This window comes from Seriola lalandi, unplaced genomic scaffold (genome assembly GCF_002814215.2).
Source record: "Seriola lalandi dorsalis isolate HSWRI2012SDOR001 ecotype SW California unplaced genomic scaffold, Sedor1 jcf7180002054400, whole genome shotgun sequence".
Classification (NCBI taxonomy): domain Eukaryota; kingdom Metazoa; phylum Chordata; class Actinopteri; order Carangiformes; family Carangidae; genus Seriola; species Seriola lalandi.
This window is the reverse complement of record NW_019524953.1, coordinates 449829-473869: the sequence shown is the minus strand read 5'-3', so window position 1 is coordinate 473869 and position 24041 is coordinate 449829. Positions and strand designations below refer to the sequence as shown.

General features: G+C 38.7%; 3 protein-coding genes across 5 annotated transcripts in view; 1 reads left to right on the top strand and 2 right to left on the bottom strand.

Moving 5' to 3' along the window:
* The window catches only part of lsr (lipolysis stimulated lipoprotein receptor), a 16325-nt gene extending 8669 nt beyond the window's left edge, over positions 1-7656 (bottom strand). Inside the window, exons 1-7 of one of the 2 annotated variants that reach the window (XM_023409632.2) lie at positions 7455-7656; positions 5727-6056; positions 4547-4666; positions 4177-4233; positions 2862-3008; positions 544-747; positions 323-379 (exon numbers count right to left, since the gene is read on the bottom strand). In XM_023409632.2, coding sequence (XP_023265400.1) covers positions 323-379; positions 544-747; positions 2862-3008; positions 4177-4233; positions 4547-4666; positions 5727-6056; positions 7455-7494 — 955 coding nt within the window. In that variant the 5' untranslated portion in view covers positions 7495-7656. The remainder of the gene's footprint in view (positions 1-322; positions 380-543; positions 748-2861; positions 3009-4176; positions 4234-4546; positions 4667-5726; positions 6057-7454) is intronic. The other variant, XM_023409633.2, reaches the window with a different exon arrangement.
* Positions 7657-7799: 143 nt separating this feature from the next.
* On the bottom strand, positions 7800-14590 carry LOC111657446 (uncharacterized). Of its 2 annotated transcripts, XM_023409622.2 has the most exons (10): positions 13967-14590; positions 13349-13379; positions 12650-13143; positions 12024-12074; positions 11814-11840; positions 11426-11680; positions 10176-10235; positions 9995-10035; positions 9803-9815; positions 7800-8727 (listed from the first exon to the last, which is right to left on the bottom strand). In XM_023409622.2, exons 1-9 carry the CDS (start codon positions 14007-14009, stop codon positions 9807-9809), a joined length of 1011 nt encoding a protein of 336 aa, XP_023265390.1. In that variant the 5' UTR covers positions 14010-14590; the 3' UTR covers positions 7800-8727; positions 9803-9806. The 2 variants fall into 2 exon arrangements, with proteins under 2 accessions (XP_023265390.1, XP_087031079.1); XM_087174953.1 differs by lacking the exon at positions 13349-13379 and having other exon boundaries at positions 13967-14588.
* Positions 14591-17203: 2613 nt separating this feature from the next.
* On the top strand, positions 17204-24041 carry LOC111657426 (uncharacterized). Its single transcript, XM_023409595.2, has 5 exons — positions 17204-17309; positions 19048-19213; positions 20426-20564; positions 21518-21625; positions 22689-24041. The coding sequence occupies exons 1-5, from the start codon at positions 17267-17269 to the stop codon at positions 23631-23633; spliced, it is 1401 nt and encodes a 466-aa protein (XP_023265363.1). The 5' UTR covers positions 17204-17266; the 3' UTR covers positions 23634-24041.

Below are 24041 nucleotides of genomic sequence, written 5' to 3'. Positions count from 1 at the left end.
GGGGGGGGGGGGGGGGGGGGGGGGTTGTTCAGCGAAAATAGCTTGGTAATATTTAAACATAATCACATCATATTTTGAGCAGAGCAAGCAATCACCATCAATATCAAGTCACTTTAACTACGGTCCAAATGTTGTCATTTTATTAAAAAAAAAAAAAAAAAAATCTGATCAGTCTAACTCATTTCAAGAAAGTGGAAACGTGCGAGATTAGTTCTCGGTATCATTTTCTTTACACTATCGGTGCAGGTGGCAAGGCAAGAATACCCCACCCACAAAAATACCAAAGAGTGTTTGTGTGGTTTTTTCCGCTCCATTTACTCACTGTGGTCTCCGCCGCCGTCTTGGTCGTGCAGCAAAGGCACCTGGGAGCCATGTCCAACTGCACAGACACATCAAAGCAACTTTATGACACTTGTGTTTTCAGTTGACAGAATTTAACTGATCATGCGCACTCAAATTCAACGCCAAAGGAGCCCTGCTACAGAATGTGCCCATCAGTAAATCAAGCAGCACAAGTCTTGTTTTAATGCCAGTAATTCTCACCTGAACTGGCGCCGTCATATTCACGACTGTAGCCGTTGTGGGGAGGTGGGGGTCCAGCTCCGTTGGGTAGAGGAAGCAGAGGCATGACAGGCTGGTTCATTAAGGGGCCACTGTATGCAGGCTGAGCATACATGCTGGGAGCATAGAGGGTGGGAGCATATTGACTGGGCAGACCTTTCTTCACTGCTTTTCCCGCCTCATACACTATGACATAACAGAAGACAGTTAGTTGTGGAGGGAAATGCAAAAGCATCACTGTGCAGAAGACAAACACAGACATACTTACTTAGATCGTGGTTTGCAGGAACATAAATAAAAAACACACAGCAACTGTTGAAAGCCAATAAAATTCAGGGGAAACCCAACAAATAGAACCCATAATACCACAGCTTGTTTTTTTTTTTTTTAAGTATATTTTTGGGCTTTTTATGCCTTTATTGATAGCACAGTAGAGAGAGACAGGAAATAGGGAGGCAGAGAGAGGGGGAATGACATGCAGTAAAGGGCCGTCCGATGCAGGATTCGAACCGGGGCCGACTGCAGCGAGGACTGAAGCCTCTACATATGGGGCGCCTGCTCAACCCACTGCTTGTCATTTTAACATGTTTTTCTTGGGATTTAGCAAAATATATAGTTAATAAATGAGCTTTAGAGGTGCCTTTTTCACATTTCCCCGTTCCCTTGTCTTTATGCTAAGCTAAGCCAGCTGGCTCTAGCTTTGTATTTATCATACAAACATGACTAGCTTCTCATCTAACTCCCAACAAGGAAGCAAATAAGTGCATATCAAAGAGTCGTTCACTGTCGCTTTAAAAGTTCAATACTGTTTCATGGAATCTAATCTTTCTGATCAGCGATGAAAATGGAAACTCAAATTGTGCTTTATCAGCATTGGTTAGCTGAACCACAGTTTAAACAATCCTGAAGTAAGCTGTGGAAATCAGGCACATAAAGAAGCACAACAGTATAAGTGCAGGAGTCGGTGACATGAAAAAATTGAGTAAGATTAAACAACTCTCCATTTTTTAATCTGGCTGCAACACTTCAATTTTTTAATACCCAAGTTTGAGTACTGATATCAAAATAATAGAGGACCCATTTTCGTGTAGTTACAGGATTTGCAATTTGACATTTAATTGTGTTGAATGACATAATCACACTACACCAAGACAGTCATTTGTTTCACTCAGTTATGTTATGCATCATTGTAAGGACACAGACACAAAAACATTTCTCAACCGCAGATGAAATCACTCATCATGTCAGTGCTCGACCATCCCGTACTCTGACGCTGCTCACTCTACCTTAAAACAGCTCCAGTTACACCTGTAGTGCACCTCCTTTCATTACAGGAGATGAATATTGTGTCATCATTGTGTAAAGCTGCCTCAGTGTATGACATCTTATATCACATATTAAAAAGATACCAGGACTGGCTAATCTCTGTCACACCACAAATAAATACTGAGCTTGGGAAGAGTGCGCTGCAGTGCTCTGCAACACCTCCTCTCGTCGGATGAATTTAAACTTTTAACTCCTTTTTTCGAGCGGTCAGTTAGTGTTTCTGATGCTGTCTGTATGTAGTGAGATTACCTGATTAAATACATTTCTAATGAAATTGAATTTTTTGTTTTTCAAGTAGATTTAACTAACAAAACAGTTGGAAAGTATAATTTAATCCATCCTTTGTTGTGGTTTTTCAACAAGTTTAACCCAGACACTATATGAGGAATGTAAACATGTACATGTACTAACCTTTAATCATTTGACAAAACGTGCCAAAAATCATACATGTTCAATGCAGACATGTGAATCCGACCAGACATTCGATGACAACTTCTGGTACTTGGCAGTGTTTGCTACCGGCAGATTCAGACACTTCATTCAGTCTAAACTAGAATTACTGCCTCACGTTGTATTCCTCTGCAAGCCAGTCGAGTTTATGGACAAAATCTCCCCTTCAGAGTTACAGCGCTGAATAATGGCCAGAGGCATTTTAGCAGAACAATGAAGTTGACCTTTGACCATTCGGAAATAAAATGTCATCACTGCATCATCTTATCCTATTAGGCATTTGTGTTAAATTGTGTCATGATTAGCATATTATTTCTTAAGTTATGAGTTAACAACGTGTCAGCTCATCCCTGAGTCATAGTGAAAGCTCGTACCAAATTTAGAAATTCCCCCAAGGTGGTACTGTACATCGCGCTCAGGACGCTCAGACAACCCAAAAAATATACTACCTGAAGTGTGAAGTGAAGAGTGACACCCAGCCCTGGGTGACATGCGGTAAAGTAAAGATTACAAGTGGTACTTACGTGCTCGTGGACAGCAGCAGCGGTCTGGACAGCAGGGGCAGCTGACGTAGCAGCAGCAGGTATGTGGACAGCACTGACACCAGCAGATCCCAATCAGCATCAGCAGCAACAGGAAGCCCAACACCACCAAAACAACCAGGAGCCAGTCTGTGTGAACCGGCATGAGATAGATTTATATTAAAGATTTTTTAAATACAAAAATAAAAAAAAAGGAAAATAAAAGACATTTTCTGCCTTTTCAGTTCTTTTCATATTCATACAATAAAGGGACACACACACCAAGCTTATGTTAGTTTTCAGACCAGAACTACAGACAGAGCTGTCTATAAATAAATATTTGCTTCTGTGTGACTCACTGTATTAGAACAACAGAAATTCCGCTTTGGTCGGATTTTCTATTTGAACAGAAAATCTCTAGGCAGTGTGTAGGCAGTGATATGTAAATGCATCCCTGTAGAGCACTCAACTACAAAGTAGCAGAAGTTTGTTAGTTGACCGAGTCAGTCTAGACTCTCGGAGCACCACGGTCTAATCACACCTCTGACGCTTACTGCTTAAAAATCCAAAACAATCCGGTTTGAATCATCGGATGATCATTGAGGTGACTGTTCAGATCACAGAGCATGTTAGCACGAGTGGTAATTTGGGTCTTTTAAACATTTTGTCAAACCGGTAAAGCCAGTTCTTTCTCGTAAACCAAGCTATGTTTTTTCTGCAAGTTAGCTCAGGCAGCACGTCACTTAGGACAGAAACGAAAACAGCAAAGAAAAGGGGAGATATTGTTTGTTAAATGAAACAAGTATAATGGAAAATGGATTAGCAAGGCACAGAGGGGAAAGAAAAACATTATTTCGTTGGGCACACTGATAAGGAAATGTGTGCTGAATGTCCTTTTGTTGCAACCGGGTAGCCACAGACCATCTGCAATCACCACTGAAAGTCACACATGGGAGCTGAGCCACATTCAAGAGAGAAGCAGGGGTAGACAACAAGAGTGTGAGAGGTAGAGAAAGTTGGATGCAGGTGAAACATATCATAAGCAGAACAGTTTCACATCATCAACAGGATGTTTTTAGCTTGAATTCAGGGGTGTGTTCATAGTTGTTTGTCTGAAATCGTGCACATGAAGGCAGATCTTGGCCTGAAAGCTACTGAAGGTCTAAACTGTCAAGCTGAGTGACCTCAAGCATTGCAGTTTGGATGTTAAGAAATGTTTGTCAGTCCCATCTTTATAACAACTGCACCTCGCCCTCCCTCATACCCGTCTAGTGTAGGAGTAAAACATGACTGAGCTATATCAAGGGGCTTGTACTACCTTCCATGACCAGTAAGTCAATGCCAGGCAGGAGGTCAGTAGTATTTGACTTTCTCTCTGTGAAAGAAAGATAAAGCCACAATTACTTTAATGTGCCCCGTGGTTTCGGTTTCGCCGCTTACAAATCATGACCCTACAGACTTATTCTGAACGCAACTTCTGTCTTTACTGTAAATCTACCCAAAGACTAGTTCATCCACCACCTATAAAACGTGGCAGGCAAAAATGAGTGAACTGAAGATGTCTGTCCTTGATTATTAAACCTCATAGCTGCACATGTGAATTAGGATCAGAAAAGCCAAGAAAAGGGGAAGCAGACATGTGTGTGTACGTGTGGCAGGGAGTCAATACACTTATGACGCTCACTCACCGAGGACAATAAGCTCTGTGTAGTCTTGGCCGTTCCCTGTAAGGTCTTGTGACGAGACCACAGAACAGATATAGACGCCACTGTCGCCCCATGCGGTCTGTGCGATGTTCAGATCTGCGTCTGTGGAAAAAAAAAAGAAAAACAGATGCACAGGTTTGATTTTTTTATTATTATTTAATTATTAAATCTTATAATAGCAGAATATGTGTGCGTGTTCTTCTGCAGCCTCATCTTTACATCTATAAAATTATGATTTCAGTGTTTTCTTTCTCAGCTTATTTTGATAAATTGCACAGTGGTGAACATTGCATAAATTCCAGTGATGTGGTTCCACTAATGAATTTTAAAAATGCAATTCTCCACACGTATAAAAGAGAGTTTGGAAAAACTTCAAAGGAGCATTACACAGCTGTGTGTGTGTGTGTGTGTGTGTTGGGGAAGCACCACTTCTCTGGAAACAGAATGTGTCTGGGGGTGGGGGGTGGTGGGTGGTGGGTGAAAGGGAGGATGAAATAATAAGGGCCAGATGAAGATGACTCACGACTCTCATATGTGAAAGAAGACCTGGTATAATTCACTGGGGACACTGAGGATGCAGCAAGTTTTTCTTCTCTGTACGTGAATGATCTAAAAAATAGAGCGAGCTCATGCCTTTGTCATTAAAACCAGCGTAGTCGCTTCACTAATAACTGTTAAGTCTCAGCTAATGCGTTACCCCTTACTCACACCTGTACTTGCTGAACCCTCATCCATGTAGTTGTGTTGACGTCTGTTGTATGACATTTTAACACAATATCAATATACACTCAGTTGTCAGTTCATTAGGAAAACCAAGCTCAAACTAATGCAATCTAATACAACAAATCCTACCGTCATGATGCTGTCATGTCATGCTGATTGAGTCTCAAGAGCAGCTCTACACAGAAATTCAAGAGAATTGTTCACACCTCTGACATAATAGGAAAGTATTGATTGCTGAACTGTGGATTTCTGTTGACTGACTAACAATTGTGGCTCTTTTGTATCTGTATTGTAATCTGTATTTACCGTGACTAATTTCATAGCATTATATAATTTACATTAAAATTACATTTTAAACTAATTCTAACTGTCAAGTCAACATCCAGTTTTTACTATACATCTGAATGGGATTGCAGAGTTTAGGTTTTGATCAACTCACTGTTCATGATGCTGATCTTGCGGCCCTGGTACTCCGTGCCGAGGGAAACGCCACTGCCTTGCTTGGAGGCCACGATGCGCACCGTCCTCTGGCTGTCGGCACACTCGATGTTGGGGTCATAGTTGGGGTTGTTCTGAGACAGGATGTTATCTGCGCTGCTGGGATTCAGTGCAGCCTGGACGGGGTCCCGGCAATATGATTTGTATGTCCATGTGACAACAGGAGACTGAGTCGCGGTTGTCTGGTAGTTACAGGTGAGGGTGACAGGCTGGAAGAGGATGACGATGTACCTCTTCGTAGGGCACTGCACTGAAATGGCCACAGTGGACTCTAGAAAGAATTTAAAAAAATACAGTTTTACATGGATGGGACTGGTTGGTGGAGGATGATCATTATCATCATTAACATGTTACACATATTTGTAATATTGGGTAAAAAATTTGTCTTCAGTACCCCAAGGGTGTGGTTCATGACAAAACAAATTTTTCTTCACCACTACTAGTATCACCGAGAGTGGGTGTGATGAGTCATCTCATGCACGCTCTGTTTTCAGCCTGACCTTTCCAGCTAAGTCAATTACAAAATGCACAATGCATGACATTTCTGAGAAAAGACATTAGATAGCAGACCTGTCATGTTGGTGCTTTCACAGGATTTGTTGACAGTGACATAAATATTTATAATAACATGTGTTTACAATGTTTGCTTGTTAGCTGCATTCTGATTTAAGCAGGGTGGCTATTTTTAAATGTACAGGCCCATATAAGGAACTATATGACACAGCACAACAAAATGTGTTCCAGGTGTAGTTTTAGATGCATTAACTTTTCCAAGCAGACTTAACAAAGAAATGAGTCTTTACATTTTTTAAATAAATAAAAAAATCTAACAGTAATATGGTGCCACACAGGATTTATTAATAAAAAAAAATAAGAGAACTGTGAGAAACTGCATTATTAATGCATGTACCTTTTATGTGGCACAAAACAAGTATGTCAATGACCTAAATTCACAGTGAGTGGGTTTATGAGAGCGCACAACCAGAGACTACTCAGCATTGTGGGTGTAACAAGCTGTCTCATGCTTCAAGTGTAATGTTTGAATCTCGTGCACCCCCCAATTCACTAAACTATGTTAACTATTCTTACTGGTGTTCGTTTACCTTTAAGGTCCTGCACGCGCTGCACAACAGCAACAAACAAGTAGCTCTAGTATCAGTGTTACTTATGGAAATATGACACCACATAAGATAAAATGTAAAATAAAGACGCTGTAAAAGCAATTAATACATGTTTTACATTTTACAGGTGACGTTTACAACAACCTTGTGATCGAGGGGGTTTTGTTTACAGGGGTTTTTTTTTTTTTTTTTTTTTTTTACAGTGGTAAATTTTCATACACAAAATACCAATTTCAACAACAAACTATTCGCGGTATATAAAAAAAACCCACAACCATCAAGAATACGCTTGTTTTTTCTGTTTGTTTTGTTTTGTTTTCTAAGAGCTTGTTATATTCTTGTTTGTCTGGTAATTTAATACTATTTCGCAGTAAATAATTACCTACACGGATTTAAATATCCCCAAAACTGTGACTACAAGAGAAAAAACGAACAAAAACGTGTCAAAAATGTAAAGACTCAGGACACAGGAGAAGCAGTATTTATCAAAGTACGTCTCGCGGAAGAGGGCCCACCCTGTTTGGCTAAAACAGAAAATGCCAACTCACCTGTTGCCATTAAAGCGGCGAATAATAGCCTCCAAAACATTTTGAATCCTCTCTTCAAGGTGTCTCAGTCGATGTAACTACTATTAATTTATCTAACACACAAACAAAAACTTCAGGTAAAGCATTATATTGAGCGCCACTGGACTTCCTCAGCCAGGTAGCGTCAACTCCATTTTGTGTCTTCGAGTGCTGGAGGCGAGCAGGAGCCAGGTGAGCGCTCGCAGACATGTTGCGAAATACAGGGGTGGGTAGATTGTTTGGGGTGTGTTGTTTTTGTCCATGGTGGATTCGTGTGACTACACGGTGGTGAGAGCAGGACACGATGACAGAATAAAAACAGTCTCCTTGCCAATTTACTTTAGTTTTTTAATGTAGAAATTAGACTTTGAAGCAACAGTGTTTCACCCACCCACGAGTTGGTACGATCCGGACCACACTGATAACAGTATCAGGCCACTGTTTGTTAATGGTCAACCTATGTGTGTGTGTGTGTGTGTGTGTGTGTGTGTGTGTGTGTGTGTGTGTGTGTGTGTGTGTGTGTGCGCGCGCGCGCGCTGGTGTGTGTATGGCCCAGTTATTGCAGGGTTGAGGTTATGCAATTTTTTCACTTCCCAGTAGTACAGTGGGAAGTGATAGCTAGTAATAGCAGTAATAGCTAACTACCACGCCCAAAATCAAGTGTGACTCCAGCAGCTTCAACATAAAAATGATGCTTACACATTTTAAACATTTAATTAATGAGATAATATGTATTATTCTGCATGTTTAGTACTTGTTAGTATTTTTACTGATGATGTTAGGCCTATTTCTAAGCTAAGCTATACTTTTGCTTAAATAAAAAAATTTGAATGCAGGATTTAGGATATTTGGACTCTGCTGCTGCAACTTTTACTTAAGTTAAAGATCTAAATACTTCTTCCTCCAGTGACTATTCAATAACAACTCCATGGCATGGTCTAGTGTCAGTGCTATGAATAATGACAGAACCATATGTTGCTAACAGCTAAGACAACAGGTGTACATGTACACATCTGTAAATATTTTGCTAATCAATTAATAGTTGAGTCCAGATTTATCTAATTATTAATTATTCATTAAAAAAAAACTATGCAGCTATTTTACTTATATGAAAGCTAAAGCAATTTCAATACACACACTTGACTTGCAAAAAAAAAAATTACAACAAAAAGATGAATAGAAAAATAAAAATAGCTTGGTGAGAGAATGGCCTCTGCTGTCTTCTCTGTGATTATGCATGTTGACCTTTTTTCACCTGTTGCAAAAAAAAAAAAAAAGGGGTGAAAAGTGTGTCAAGTGTGAATCTATTAAATTAAAGATATTCACAGTCCATTAGTGAGACCTATGGTGGCCTTGAGAATCACATTCAGATTTATTGTCACTTCCATAGCATACGCTTAAATACATGGGAGCCAGATATCATTCTCCTCCGGTCAAGCGGATATGATGGACAAGTAAAAAAAAAAAACACACATATTAAAAACAAGACACATACTAAAAAAAAAACAAAAATGCATATTAAAATCAGGGACACATTTACGTATGTGCCTAAGACATTTAAGTGTTTAGCACAGAGCTCAACGCAGTGCAACTTAAAAAACATGACAACAGGCAAATAGACAAAACACAAACTAATTCAGAAAACATCTGTATGTCGGATGAATTATATATATATATATATTATATTATATTATATTATTATATTATATTATATATTATATTATTATATTATATATATTATATTATATTATATATATTATATATATATATTATATTATATATATATATATATATATATATATATATATAATATATATATATATATATAATTCATCCATGCAAGTGCATCCCAACCAGATGCATCGCTTTATTTTTAAAGTAGTTTTTTGCCTTTATTCCCATAGGGACAGTGAGAGAGAGAGAGAGACAAGGAAGTCAGGGAGAAAGAGAGAGAGAGGGGACGACCAGGGGTCAGACTCGAACCTGCGCCGTTTCCATTGTGTTGTGAGTATTTGCAGCACATGTTGTCAAACTGGTGAAGATGTTTTCTGAATGTTTTACTGTTTTGCGTATTTCCATGTTTTAAGTTTGCAGCTTGTGGAGCTCTCAGGGTCGCTGTAGAGATAGATATATAACTAATCCACTCCTGTATCTATGGAATTCATATTTGAAATATTTTAGAGAAGGTGAGGTTTTGGTTAGACTGAGACTTTGTGTAAATCATGTTTAGGTAAGTATATGAGTGATTTGTAGTAAAATTGTTGACTTAATTCTGGAAACAGGAATGATAATGATGAATGGGCTCAGTAAAAAAAAATGACAGCACCTACCTTCTTAGAAGCACTAAAAGGAAAGAATAAAAAACAAATTAATTCATATCCAAAACACACAATAATTTTTATTTTTTGAATAGCACTGAACTATATTCACCTCGGTGACTAATACAGAAATCTGATTTCATTTGATACAGTTTTTCAGTTGAACATGTTGTGTGATCACCGATCATATTGAGTCATACTTACGTTGCAAATACCAAGTGCTGCAGCCACAATCAAAACGAGACCTACAGAACGAAAACACATTGCTATCATATTGATTCACAGCAACAACAACAAAAAAAAAGCTCTCTGGAAACTGCATTTAAAACCATCGTAATAAATATCAGTGACAAAATGACAATCAGTGCTTGTGTTCAGTACGTACCACAGCTGGGACTCAGTCCAGTATTTGCATGATTATTTGGCTGCTGCTGCTGCTCTTCACCTAAAGAAGAAGAAATACATTTAAAAAAAAAAACAGGAATCAGGAACTCCACAGAACCACCTGATTAACATTTTATGTTTTAATGGATTCATATGTTTTATTTGTAATAAAAACATTAAAATGTAATGATGATTTCAGGATGGCACAATCTATTCAAGGGAGATTTAAGGTTGCTGTTACATCCTGTATACAGTATTAGCTGTACATGTAGAATATATGAAGCTCAAACCTCACCTGTGCTGTAACACCTGCAGTGTTACACACAAAAACAGGAACCAATCCAATTCATCCCTTTTGATTTATATATATAATGGGAATAATACTGGGATTATATGATACTTAGGTCATCATGTTTTTGTTGAAATTGGTCATTTTTGAGGACGTAGTCTGTGGTGCTGTAGAAATATGGTGCATTGTACAGAGCGGTGTTTCTGTTATTTAGCATACCCTCATTGAATTAAATTGGATGGACAAAATAATAAAAACACCAGTTTAAATTAAAAACTGAACATCATAACCTTCGTGAGGCTTTATTGCGCAATTGTTGTATTAGACCGCACTGGATTCAGCTCAGTGTCCCTAATAAACTGCCAACTCAGCGTGTAATCTGGTGGGAGGTGAGCCGCCTTAAAGACTGTGAACATTGCTAACATCATAGAAAATACAACATTTAGGAAATAAAAATTAATACATTTAAAAGACACGGAGCTAAAATATATATAAAATATACTTTTGGACTGCTGACTGTTGATCTGCGAACTTCAGCGGTTTACAGCTCCGATATACAGCTGCTTGGAGGGAAAACCCCTGTCACCATTTCAGAGACTATAACATTGAGTAAGGAGTTTAGAGCAATTAAATATTCAGAGCAGAGGAACATTTCTCTCATCTATTTACTGAGAGACGCGTAGGAGCAGGAGGAACCGATCGAAAGTAGCAAACATAAAGTTGCCGCTGAAGGTCAAGCATCTGAATGTTGCAAATTGACAGTGTGTGGGATTTTTGTTTGGTACAATTAAACACTGCCCATTTTAATTGTGCTGAGTCAAATGTAGCTTCTATATCTGCAAAAAAACCCCGATATTTTAATCCAGATTTAGTTCAGTGACAACCTTGATGTCTATTCATGTTGTGCCTCTGCTGTTTTTGCTCATTTGCCGTTGTATTAAACACATTCATGGCAAACTTACGGACAGGGAAGATGTTTTCAATCATTAATCCACCGCTGGATTCCACCTCTAATTTCCCCACGTCCTCTGGGCAAATGATGATGATTTGGTCCTGGTCACGGCACACGGAGCAGTTCCTAAGAGCAGGTAAAGAATCATCAGAGCAGCCTGGAAAAGCTGCTTTTGGGTCCCGAGAGTAAAGAAGAGCGTCATCGTGGCCGTATATGTTGATCAGCTCTGGGCATTTGTCCTTGTCCGTGCAGATAAAGCGCTGGTCTGTGGTAATTAAAAGAGTAAAAACACACTGATGAGTAACAGATGACAGCAGCTGAAGAGCTCTCCGTGGGAATGAGAACAAATCTCTTAATATGATAAAAATCACAAAACAGTTTTATAAAATGTAACTTACACTTTTGGTCTCCTGCAGGTTGCGCTCCTGTTATATAACGAAATATCAATATCAAGTAGTTAAAAAAAAACATATGCATTAATGGTCAAAGTAATGACCAGAGTGCACTATAAAAAATTATTTTAGCTTCTATTCAAGACAATTTAACTTAAATAAAGTATAGCTATAGAGATGCACTGTATAATACTATATTCACTTTTCACCACTTACCAGGAAAGCCCTCAGACACAGGAATACATGTAAGTGCCAGGAAAAAGCAAACTGGAAAAAATGACAAAGAAAACTGATTTAAAAAAATCTCGTTTCCTCATGAGTTAGTAGTTTTAATACACTGTAATATGGAATTAATTGCAACCCAATACAATTGTTCTGCCATAATTGTCCATTTTTATGATGGTTGAGGTTACTTATTTATTTATTGTTATGGTATGATTTAATATTGAGGTCATAGTTTTTATGCTGTGCTGGACTGCATTATATTGAGATGTGTTCCCCTCATTTACATAGATGCAAAGGACAAAACAATTGAATTACATCTCAATATAATGCAGCCCAGTACCACCTCCTTTAACTACGACTCCTGTAACAAATATATAATTGAAATTCCAACATTGTCAGCAAAAAAACTAAACATTATAAACTTCATAAAGGTCAAATGAATGGCCAGATTGTATAAGTATACTAGAGAAAGTGTCCACTTTGTGTATATGAATTAAAAAATATTGCATACATGTGTATTATTCCATGTTATTTATAATTAAAATAGTAAAAATGTGATATGTTCAATAAAGCATAAGCAGCAATTTAAAATCAATGAAATATGAAATTCTAATTACATTTCCAGTTATTCCCTGTAGCTCTTTTCCTGGGGTGGTTGCCATTCCTAACACCCACGGGAACCGATGATGGGCCTTTTGGTTTCACTGGGTTTCCTCCGGCATCCATGATGCAGTTCTCTAATCCCGGCTCTCCTTCAGTAACGGTTGCTGTTCTGGATAAAGTGTCGATAGCTTCCTCTTGCAGTCCGTTCTCTGACACGGCTATCGGCCTGGTTTGTGGTGGAAAGTTGTCTTCTTGAACCAGACCAGCTACAGACGGTGACTCAGGGTTTCTGGGGGCCTTCATGTACAATAAATTTCCATTTGTACAGGGAGTAGGTTCAAGCTCTGGCGGTTGTGGCACTATCTCTCCTCCCATTGGCCACTCACAAACCCCTAGTTCCTCTTTAGGAATGGGTATCACAAAGCTGCCTTTATCTGCTACAGGTAAAGCATTTTCATTGTAATTATCACTAAACCTGTGCTCCATGTTGGAGGAGAAGCCAGCATCACTGTTATAAAGAGAGGAATACAAGTGAAACGCATTAAAATATATACACATATATTTTATATTTTTAGCTGCATCAATGGAAACAAACATTAATCAAAATGACTCCAGCCATCGCTGGCTGAGCACTGCATTAGATTACATTCAGATTAATCTTATCGATATGATTGTAAAAGTTAATAAAAGCGGGAAAAGAGACAGAAACATACCCACTTTCCTGCGTGTGTAGACCCTGGCTACCTTCAAGTGTAAAACGAAATACAATTAACTTACTAATAACGGTTTTCATTTGCAAAACGTCATTTTTTTTTAGTTTTTAGATGAAAGTTCAAACAGAAAATGTTTTCAGGATTTGTTGTGTAAACTTAATAATGTGTTCATCAGATGAAAATACTCTTTAATGCTGACCATTAAAATCCCCCTGGCGATTAACCACAGTGCGATAATACTGCTACTAATACTACTTATAATGAGTTAATGCATAACAGCAACACTGCATGTCAAAGAATGTAAGCCACATAACTGCAGGAAGAGTGACGCAGGTTTTTTGTTTTAAATGTTAGCTTGTTACTGGTATGACCTCAGCTGCAAAACATTAATAAAACTATTTCTTTTTGTCACTGAAATGAATAAAAACCTGTGATTTGATTAAAAAAAACAAAAAGAAAAACGATGTGAGTTTCGGGCTTCATAAAACACAGACTGATTTCCAGTCAAAGCCGGTTTCCAGGCTGAGAATGAAAAAAGGCCCTTGAAGATGAGCACAGTATAAAAGCTTTCTGAATGTCTTCCTGAATCAATGAAATTAAATAAGTATCCAAACTTACTTTTCTGCTGAGGACAGAAAAAATCATCCGTTGGGTGGGTCATTGTTGGCGGTCAAATGAGCTTCAGCACAGGGGATAACTTGTTGTTGAGGACTTCTCCAATGAATGAGCCCGATCCAGGAAGTAACTGTGCATGAAGTAGGCTACATGAAGTGCAGATATAACAACTATCAATAGTACATCCCCATCTGGTGGAGAAAACCATTACTGATCCTCAATGCCGAGGTCTGCAAGTCATCCATTTCACTTAAACCGGACAACATGGACGTCCTTACATGTGGTTTCGATGTACAAAGTAGGCTGAGCACAGGAGAAACATTTTTCTTTTTTAAGAATTGATTCCTTTCTTTCCTTCTTTAGCATTTACTTAATCATGTGAGTCCATTTTAACCAAGATTTTTATCATTCGTGTATGATTATTATTAATTAACAGCCTCAGAAGAAATGGATTTTTACAAATAAGAGCTTTTTCAGTGAGTACCCTCCACAACACATGTAGCTATGTGCTAACATGTTTTCATAATCTGCGACAAACCGGAAGAAAGAGTGAAAGAGAGGACAAACGTCACACCTGCCATTACGATGTGTCTTCACAAGCAGACTGCTCTATATACACATACACATGCGAATATAACGTTCCCCATAACCGATATTTCTGCACATTTTCATAGTTTTAACTCATTCGTGTCCTTGAGTGCACTGAAGTAAGCTCACAATGAATCAGACTTCCTCTTTCTTTCACTCTCAACACTCTCCTGACCTACTTCGCAAATCGCTTTCAGTTTTCATTTAGTCATTTTGTCCTTGTGTTTGTTTTTACATATGTAGGAAGAATGATTGCAGTTCACTGCAACTCAAGTAGGAGGTGAGGGAAAGGAAAAACCCTGCTGTGAGTGGTCTCTTGAGATTTATTTGTAATTGAAGAGAGTGACAGAGAAACAAGAAACACTGCCATCTTTGAAGAATCAGTTTGCCGACTTCCTGCTGATCCAGCATCAGTAATGCAGCTGAAATTGTTTCCTTGAAATCTGACATCTGGCAATGTTACTGTTCTCATGTATCACTGAGGCTCTTCCGCCTGCAGAGGCTTAACCAGGATTTAAAGGTCAAATACAAACATTAAAAATGTATTTAAATATTAAATACAATAAATATTAAAAAAGGAGGAAAAAAATTAAGTAAAGTGAAAAAGTAAATTATTTTAATATCCCAAAATCAATTCACCAAAATTTGCATATTTTGTTAGAAGAGTGCATTTAAAACAGGGTTGTCATATTTTACAAATAGGGAAGAAAAATTTCTTGCCATGTTTGAATTCCTGTACATTTTGTTTGGTGTCACTGATTCTGACCGAGCTCCGAGGAGTGCGAGTGAGTCAAGTGTGTATGTTGGTCAACATGGTCAATTTTCCCTATTTTATTTATTCAGTAAATTATTTTTTCTGTAAATGTAAATGCTGTTTCCATCATCATCATCATCATCATCATCATCATCATCATCATCATCATCACCAAGAATAAAGCTTTGGTAAACACTAAATATTTCATTTATTTATTTTGTTGACCTATAGTTAATTAAAAGTCTAAAAAGACTAGAATGAGCCTGTGTAATATCCACCAAGGTTATTTTCTCAATTGGAAAACGTAAACTCCCCCCTGGTTTCTAAAATCCCCAAAGTCCCAGTCACTGGGGGCATGACCCCAGGGTGCTCAGTGGAAGCTACTGGCAGGACAATAAAGACAAGAATTGTCTAAACTTGGGGCAGATTTTCCTATCAAAGATTATTTCCTGTGAAAGCCGTATTCACCAGCCACCTCTTAGTGAAATGTAATGAAACCACACCATTTGAATAAGACTCTATGAAGTGTCCCTCAGTGGGGAAAAAAACAATAAGAGCGAGGGTGGAGGATGTGATGCCAGCTAATGTCAGGAGTAGTACTCACGGTGGCATTTACTGTTTGTGAGTAATGCGTAACAGCATCTGGGTTTGAAGTAATGGCAACCAGAACTTTTATTAGTGAAACTGAAACAACTATTTTTTAATTCAACTGGGGAAAAAAATGTCCCACATGTGTCATCATCAGAAATACCAAGAAGAGGAATATAATTTGGAAGAATGCTGTTGATCCCTCCGGCAGAGTGTCAGAGATTTGGAAAACCTATCAGAAGAAGCATTGATGCCCTGGATTCTCAACGTGGCCCAGTAGCTTGAAATAAGACTTTATCTGTCACCCACCTGTACAGTGATCAGACCCTCCGTTTAAAGTCATTTTAAACAATGTGCTTTGGAAAATCACAGGGCTTAGTCTAAATGATGTTTAATATCTGTTGATTTAATGTTTATTTTTGTGAATTTGCCCCTAATATTGCTGCACGGTGCCTATTTACTCCATGGTCATGCTAGCAACATGAAAATTAGCGAAGCAACTTGTTTGGCAGCAGGACAGACACCTACAACACACATTCCCTTCAGCGTTGATGTTTGAATTATTGGGTTATGGTTTAAATTAACAAGACTGAGAGTCTTCAGTCAATCTGAGCTCTGTGAGGCACCGTGATGCTTTGAGCTAAATGCTAACATCAGAATGTCGAACACAAAGCTAACGTGCTTTAACATGTTAGTTAGCATATTAGCATGCTAACATTTGCATTTACCAAGACAGCTGATGGGAGTGTGTCTTAGTTTTTACATGTAACTGGACAAAATGAAATGATCCAGGCGCCCGAGGGAGTAAAGTGACAGCCATGACCTTTAGTGTCCCTAATGCATGTCATCCTCTTCTCTCTCCCTGTAACATTTCCTATCATCCCTGTGTCGCTCTAATAAAAGCATGCAATGTACAAAAATATAGTTGAATAAATATACAAAACAGGGAAATCCATCCAATAGTTGTTCAACCAAAATAGTGCACCACCATTGTCATCATAATGCAAAATGGCACAGCAGTGCTCATGGGAGACGGGCCTTTTAAGTGTCTGTACCCATGTGTCCATCCATCATTCTGACGTATTGTAAAATCTAACTAACCACTGTATTAGAGTTACTATAACAAATGATATATCTGTTGCTGTGTATGTACCAACCTACTGTATATCTGTGTGATCACTCCAGAGGGAATACCGCCTCCCCTCAGCCTGAATGACGCAGTCAAATGTTTAGCTGACATTCTCTGTTCTCATTGGTTCTACGGCACACTATCTTATGTCGTGTTTCTCATTTTTCACCTTGTTTGCTCAGGGCCATGGACCAGACACAAGAAGGCGTGGAACAGGTATAAAGAGAGACAACTATGTTATCTCATGTTCAGACCTGACGCAGCTGCTTTCCCTCTACAGCAACAAGGTAGGCCCCTGAGTAGATTTCTTCGGAAACAAATAGGATTTACTTATGCAATTGTATCCACACATTTGTAGGATAGTGTAGTATTAAAATTACCATTAACCTTTTCATTCTTTGTTTACCTGCTGTTTTGAACCTGTCAGCCCATTATCTTGGTTCTGGATCATATAGCTTACAGCACTTTGGGAGGTGGTAATTATAGGATAAGCACCTTTATTGAACAGAACATATTTGCTGATGAGCCTTTCGTATGTTCACTGGTTATTATACTTCTATATTTCTCTCTGTCCTTTGAGTATGACTAATCTTTTTAAGAACTTGTTGCCAACTTCCTACCCCAGTCAATGCAAAGACGCGCTTGTCATTTCTTGTGGACATACCAGTTTTTCAGGTTTTTAGTATCTCCTCCTTTAATATCCTGTTATACAACACACAGATCTGAGTCTTTGATCTTCTGTCAAATTTCTTAAAACCATAAACATGTCTGTTTTTCTATTTAAACAACAGGTTCAGTTATAGTTGATTTACACGGTCACTGAGGTGAGCAGCAGCTTGCTTGTATTATTTATCCATGATAGCTGTTCTGCAGGTTACTTGAGGATTCAGGACATCCTGGTTCCAAATCTCTGAGTCGTTCAGCGATTCAAATTTTGATTCTAATTAAGTGAAAAATGTAAAATGGCATTTCAGTGGGATTATCAGGGAGCAGAACACAGAATTCTCTGTCTTTCCCAACACAGTAAGACTGAGGGGACACTCCCTTCCTGGGAAAGATTATCTCCACTCATGTGAACATATTTGCTCTTCATCTCTGACGGACTGTTGTGTTGACAGATTCAGTCATGCTAAAAAAGAAGCAGGAGGATGAGAGGTTCAGCACAGTAGTGCTGAGCTACTAGGAGAAACTAGAGTAGAAGTTTAAGCAGCACAATGTGCTTACTATCAGAAGTACTCATAAGGCAACAGATGTAAATGATTTGTGGCTCCCACAAGTGTTATATTATAGTATTATACATTGTTACTGATGCATCTTTGTGTTTAAAGCACATTTGTCAAAGTGAAGCTAATTAGAACTACTTCATATACTGCTGAGGAGCAGATTTCATTAGCTACTCTTGCTTCTCTGTTAGTGTAAAAAATAAAATACTAACCTGTTAAATAGCATAAAGTGGAAATACTCAAGTAAAGTACAACTACCTTAAAGGCGTACTACAGTAAAGTACTTATGTAAATGTATTTTCCACCGTGTGGAGGCTGTTAGAGGTATTGATTTAGTTGGTGACTCTATCAATAACTTTATGCTAAAAAATAGAAGTGAAACACCCTGTCGATTGGAATTAAGCTTAATATGAGTCATTTGTTTAATTGCCTTCACGTAATAGTAACAACAGTCATACCAGTAGGTCCTGTCTGAATTTGCCAGTACATCACAGTCACTAGCACTCAAACAATGTGAAGGGTGACAAGGAGGAAAGTCCCAAAAATCACACCAGCCTCCTTCAAAAACAGGAACAGGAACCGGACTTATAAGAAGACACACATAAAAAGTGAATGAAGGAACAGGAGATTCAACGACAGCATCACGAACGACAACATCAAAGATGACCACAAGTCAAAGTTTCTGACAAACAAACATCAGAGTTTTCACCAAACCAGCAGCATCTGCAGGAACTACTGTAATTACATTGTTTAGTCGGGAGTTCAACGTAAACATTAAAATTACCTCACATTCATGCTCCAGCCCTTCAGGACGTCTCCCAGATGGCGTACTCCACCGGCACTCTCGCTCAGGGCTGTTTTGGGAAGGTCTACAGGGAGAAATACAACGACACCTGGGCTGCCATAAAGAAGGTCCCCCACCAGCTAATCAGTAAGAAGGACCTGGAGAGAGAGTGTGAAGTGTACAAGTAAGTAAGCAAGTCCCAGTGAAAAAGGAAAAGCTCATTTCTTAAAATGCAGTCAGGGAAAACACCCAAGTTTCCAATATGTTAGAGAGGAAAAAAACAAAAAACTGCTGAGTAATCACCATATTTTTATAACATGGTGTTGCAAATTAAAACAAAAACGTCTTACCACAAAGTAATATCGCATCACAAAAAAAAGAGTCAGAAACAAGAACACAGTTACAATTAAAGACAACCAAATGTTAAACAACAGAAACCAATGTTTGCTTAGTGAGTTCAGCAAAGTTGAATCCACTCCAGTAAAGATTATTGCTGGGTTCCATGCAATATATTGGATAGTCTTTCTTCAGGAAAAGTTGATAGTAATTTATCGCACCACTTTGGTTTAACCGGTAGATACACACCTCTGCTTTCACCTGCAGCCTGAAAGTGACAGGAATTTATTTGATGGGTTATCAATAAAACACATGGTGGGTACATACAAATATGTAAGTACAAGAGAAGAAGACAATAACTGAGGAAATAAGGTTGTGGCAACTTTATGGCTAAGAAAAAGATGGGAAACAAATGGGAAAACAAGAGTAACTTAAATTGAGCTTGAAATTAAATTATTTACTGTAGAATTTATTTAGAGAAAATGAGCCACACTTTGTTTATTCAGCATCTATAAACATTTCATAAATGGTTTATAACACACTATAATGTAATCATAAGCAAATATGTGATTATTTGTATAGCACATTATCATATAAAGATATCATTCAATAATACCTAATTAAAGTAAAGGAAATCGTATTAATGGACACTTAAAATGTCGGTTTGTAACTACATTATAATGAGTTACCATCATTAATATATTGTACGTATTATAAGTAACATTATTGATACTTGTTGGGTCCCTCATTTCCTTTAATATTTCCACTGTAGCTACAAGAGTAAGTAAGTATTTATTTGGTAGCTTGAATAGAAAACATATTAACACTGTCATTTGCAGACTATAACCTTAGTAATAGTTTTTTGTTGGCTTCATGGAGAGCTTGGGCTTTCTTCTCTTCTTCTAGTTTTGCTAACTAAAAACCTCTTTAAGACAATGCATGTGATGTTTGGTTACAGGACATTCACTCAGAAGCTGCTCACCTAAAGATAAAGGATCCACATGGTTTTATACTGTCAAATTTCTCTTTCTCCCAACGATGCGTTGCCACTGACCTGCAGCAAGGCAAATCATCCCAACATAGTGAAGCTTCTGGGAAACATAAATCTCAAAGACGGGAAATGGATCATTCCTCTGGAGTTCATCTTTGGAGAAGACCTGGAGACCACCATCTTCAAAGCGTCAAAGTCTAAAATACAGGTAAAATTGTCATATGATGGCAGAAAAAAGGCACATAATTCAAAATGAAATTAAGGATAGTAGTTAAAACCACGTTCTTTTTATGAAACTGTAAGGCCAGGAACACACTGCGTGATTAAAAGTCTCATTATAAACTTATCTTGGCCTTGAGGACAAATTTTTAAAGGTCCCATGTTGTTTAATGTGAGATTTTTCGGATCTTTTTTGATTATAAAGCAGGTCTAGGTTCTATATTAATACTGTGAAAGTATTAAAATGCTCAGTCCACAGAGAAAATGCACACAGCCTGTATTCACAAACTGAGCCTTAAAACGAGCCGTCAGGACTAACAAGCCCAGCTCATCCAACCTCCAACCCAAAGCATCCAATCATCAGAGAACCAAATCCAACCTGCTGTTCCTAGAGCTCCAGAGAGAGGAGACGTAAAACTACGTGGAGATTGTTTTTGGCACTTAAAACCACAAATATTTCTTCTTATGGATATCAAAACTTTAAATAAAAGACCAGAAAAGTGTAAAATATGCGCCTTTGACGGCAGCAGAGTTTATACAAAATAAGGCAGGTCACCAAGGTAATTCGGGACACATCATGTTTCTGTAGTGTGCACCGGTAAAATCTTTACAACTTACCAAACCTTAGAATCTGAGTCATAATCACCTCATGCTGCACTTACTGACTGAAATCTGAACAAACCTGGATTCATTTCTGTCGATCAATAATACTGACATAAAGCTAACAAAGCCATATTTCTATGTCAACAAAAGTCAGTCCTTTAATGTGTGATGTTAAAATTGTTTTAGCGTTTACTGTAAACCACTGATTTAATGTTGACGCCGCACAAACTTATGAGAAGCGGTCGATTCAGGCCTGAAAGAATACGGCGTGCAACTGATTATGAGAAAGATGGTGTGAGTATTCTGCTTAAACTTCTTCTCAAATTGTCATCTCCACAGTTGACTCAAGCTAATAAAGGAACTATCATAATCGGCATGTGTGAGGGGCTGCTTCACCTCCACTCCAAAGACATTGTCCATCAAGACCTCAAGCCTGAAAACATCATGGTGAGTGGAGAAGTGTCCACGCTCTACCGTCAGTGTATTAGTCCAAATCTTGCCAGTATTGAGATTTTAATTTGATTTTCAATTCATTTTTATTTCAATTTGACCACATACAGAGACAATGTGAAGAAGAACTGCTTGGATGGTTGCATTGTGCCATTAAAAATCTGCAGAGGCAAAGAGAGCTCACTGCTCTGCACGAGCAATGAAAAGATTTTCACCACTTTAACGACACGTACAAACAATAAGCAAATACAGATACGCTGCAAGTCATACACAACACACCAGAGGTTTCCGAGGAACACGGGAGACGCTAATGAATTCACAATAATATTGGAACCATGTAACAAAAATGTTAAAACTAAAATCTCTGACAAGTAATCAAGTTCAGGAAACTGTATCTGGGAATGTTGATCAGTTTTTACGCCTCAGCGCCGACGACAGTCAGATCATGGCAGCATGTTTTCAGGTTGTACGTCACATTCTTGTGAACGCAGTATCTCCGTGACGCCCTGAGGGCATTTCTTCAAGTTTGGCACAAACCTTCATTTGGACTCAAAGATGAATTGATTCGATTTTGGTGGTCAAAGGTCAAAGGTCAAGGTCACGGTGACCTCACAAAATACGGTTTTGGACTTGTGAATGCAATATCTCGGGAACTTTTAAAGGGAACCAATTAAAAAATTTCACACAAATGGATAATATTTTATGATTCTGGATAAACAGGGATGTAATCAGAAACTAGTCCAAGTAAATATAGTTTACTTTTGTAACATAACAGAGCAAAACACAATATAACAGATTTTATCTTTTTGTTTCTCTATTACCTTATTTTTAAAACTTATTTACAAGCTTTTTTCACTGGGATATGTGTGTTGTCAAAATGGTAAAGATCATTTCTTCATTTGTTTGTGTTTTGCCCACCTGCATTTGTTTTCCTGTCATACTTTTTAGACATGCTAGCAGTGTTGGTCTGTCGGTCCACCACTCTGTTTCAGAGTGAAATATTATCCTGCTTTTAAAGCTAAGAACTTCCGTCCTAAACTAAACAACTTTTGGCCTCCAGGTGGAACATAACACAAACAGAGCGGTAATCATTGACCTGGGACTAGCCAAGTTCTTCCGACATGGTCTCAACTCTGCCATGGACATGGGGAACGAGGCCTACTCAGCCCCTGAGGTGCTGCGGAGGTGCCACCAGCGGGACCAGCGCTCAGATGTGTGGGCCATGGGTAAGATCATCGCTGAGCTCTGTGCCCGGATTCGGCTGTACACACCCAGCGTTTGCCCCGCCAAGATCAAGGAGACCCTGAACGATCAGCCGTACTGCCAAGCCGTGTGTAGGATGGTGGAGCCCGACCCTTCCCTGAGGGCATCCATGGGGGGGGTCATTAGTGACATCCGAAGGGCCGGAGGTGCAGGCATCGTCACCCGTACACCTATTCAAAGAGAGCTCTTAAAGCCACCTGCACCCCATCTTAATGCCAGAAATCGATCTCCGTCACCATTGAACAGGGATCCATCTCCACAGAAAAGAGATCTATCGCCAATGAGGAGGGCGCCGTCACCGTTCAACAGGGATCCAGCACCATTAAACAGGGCGCCGTCACCGTTCAACAGGGATCCAGCACCATTAAACAGGGCGCCGTCACCGTTCAACAGGGATCCAGCACCATTAAACAGGGCGCCGTCACCGTTCAACAGGGATCCATCCCCTATGCACAGGTCTCCATCACCACTACTAAAAGCACTGCAAGAAGACAAGAACAAAAACCAGGCTCTGGTCCCGACAGGTGGAACCGACCTCATGCAGGATTTCATGAAGATGAGGCTCTACCAAGAGGCAGCCAAGGACCTGCCCTGCAACCTGCCTACAACAGGGAGGGTGGTGGTGCGGCGCTTTGAGGAGAAAAATGGGGAGGTGGAAACATGGGAGCAGAAGGAGGTTGTGACACGTGGTGGGAAGATAATTAAGTTTGACGATGTCAAGTTTAATGGCAAAAATAAGTAAGAGTTTAAGTTTTTGTTAAGAGATTGCATGTGCTGGGTGATTGGTTTGTTCAGGGTCACCTTACTTTGTGTATCTTCTTTGGAGAAAATGTAAAAATGCATTTCAATTCAGTAAACTGAGATAATGCTACTGTAGGCAACCTGTTTCTGGCACAGATATAGGACAAACGTAGAAACATAGAAATACATTATGGTAGTTAGAAGCTGTATTAAGAGAACATCTGGAAATGACTGCATGTCTGCATGCAACAACCCTTTCTCAGTGTTTTTCAGCATCTGAATATGTAAGACTGTGAACATGGCTCATACAATATGTGAATATTTTTGTATACAAATAAATTCTGAAAGGTCTGTTGCAATTGCAGAAATTGATTTTGTCATTTGTTTATTAAACTTTTTTTTAAATAAA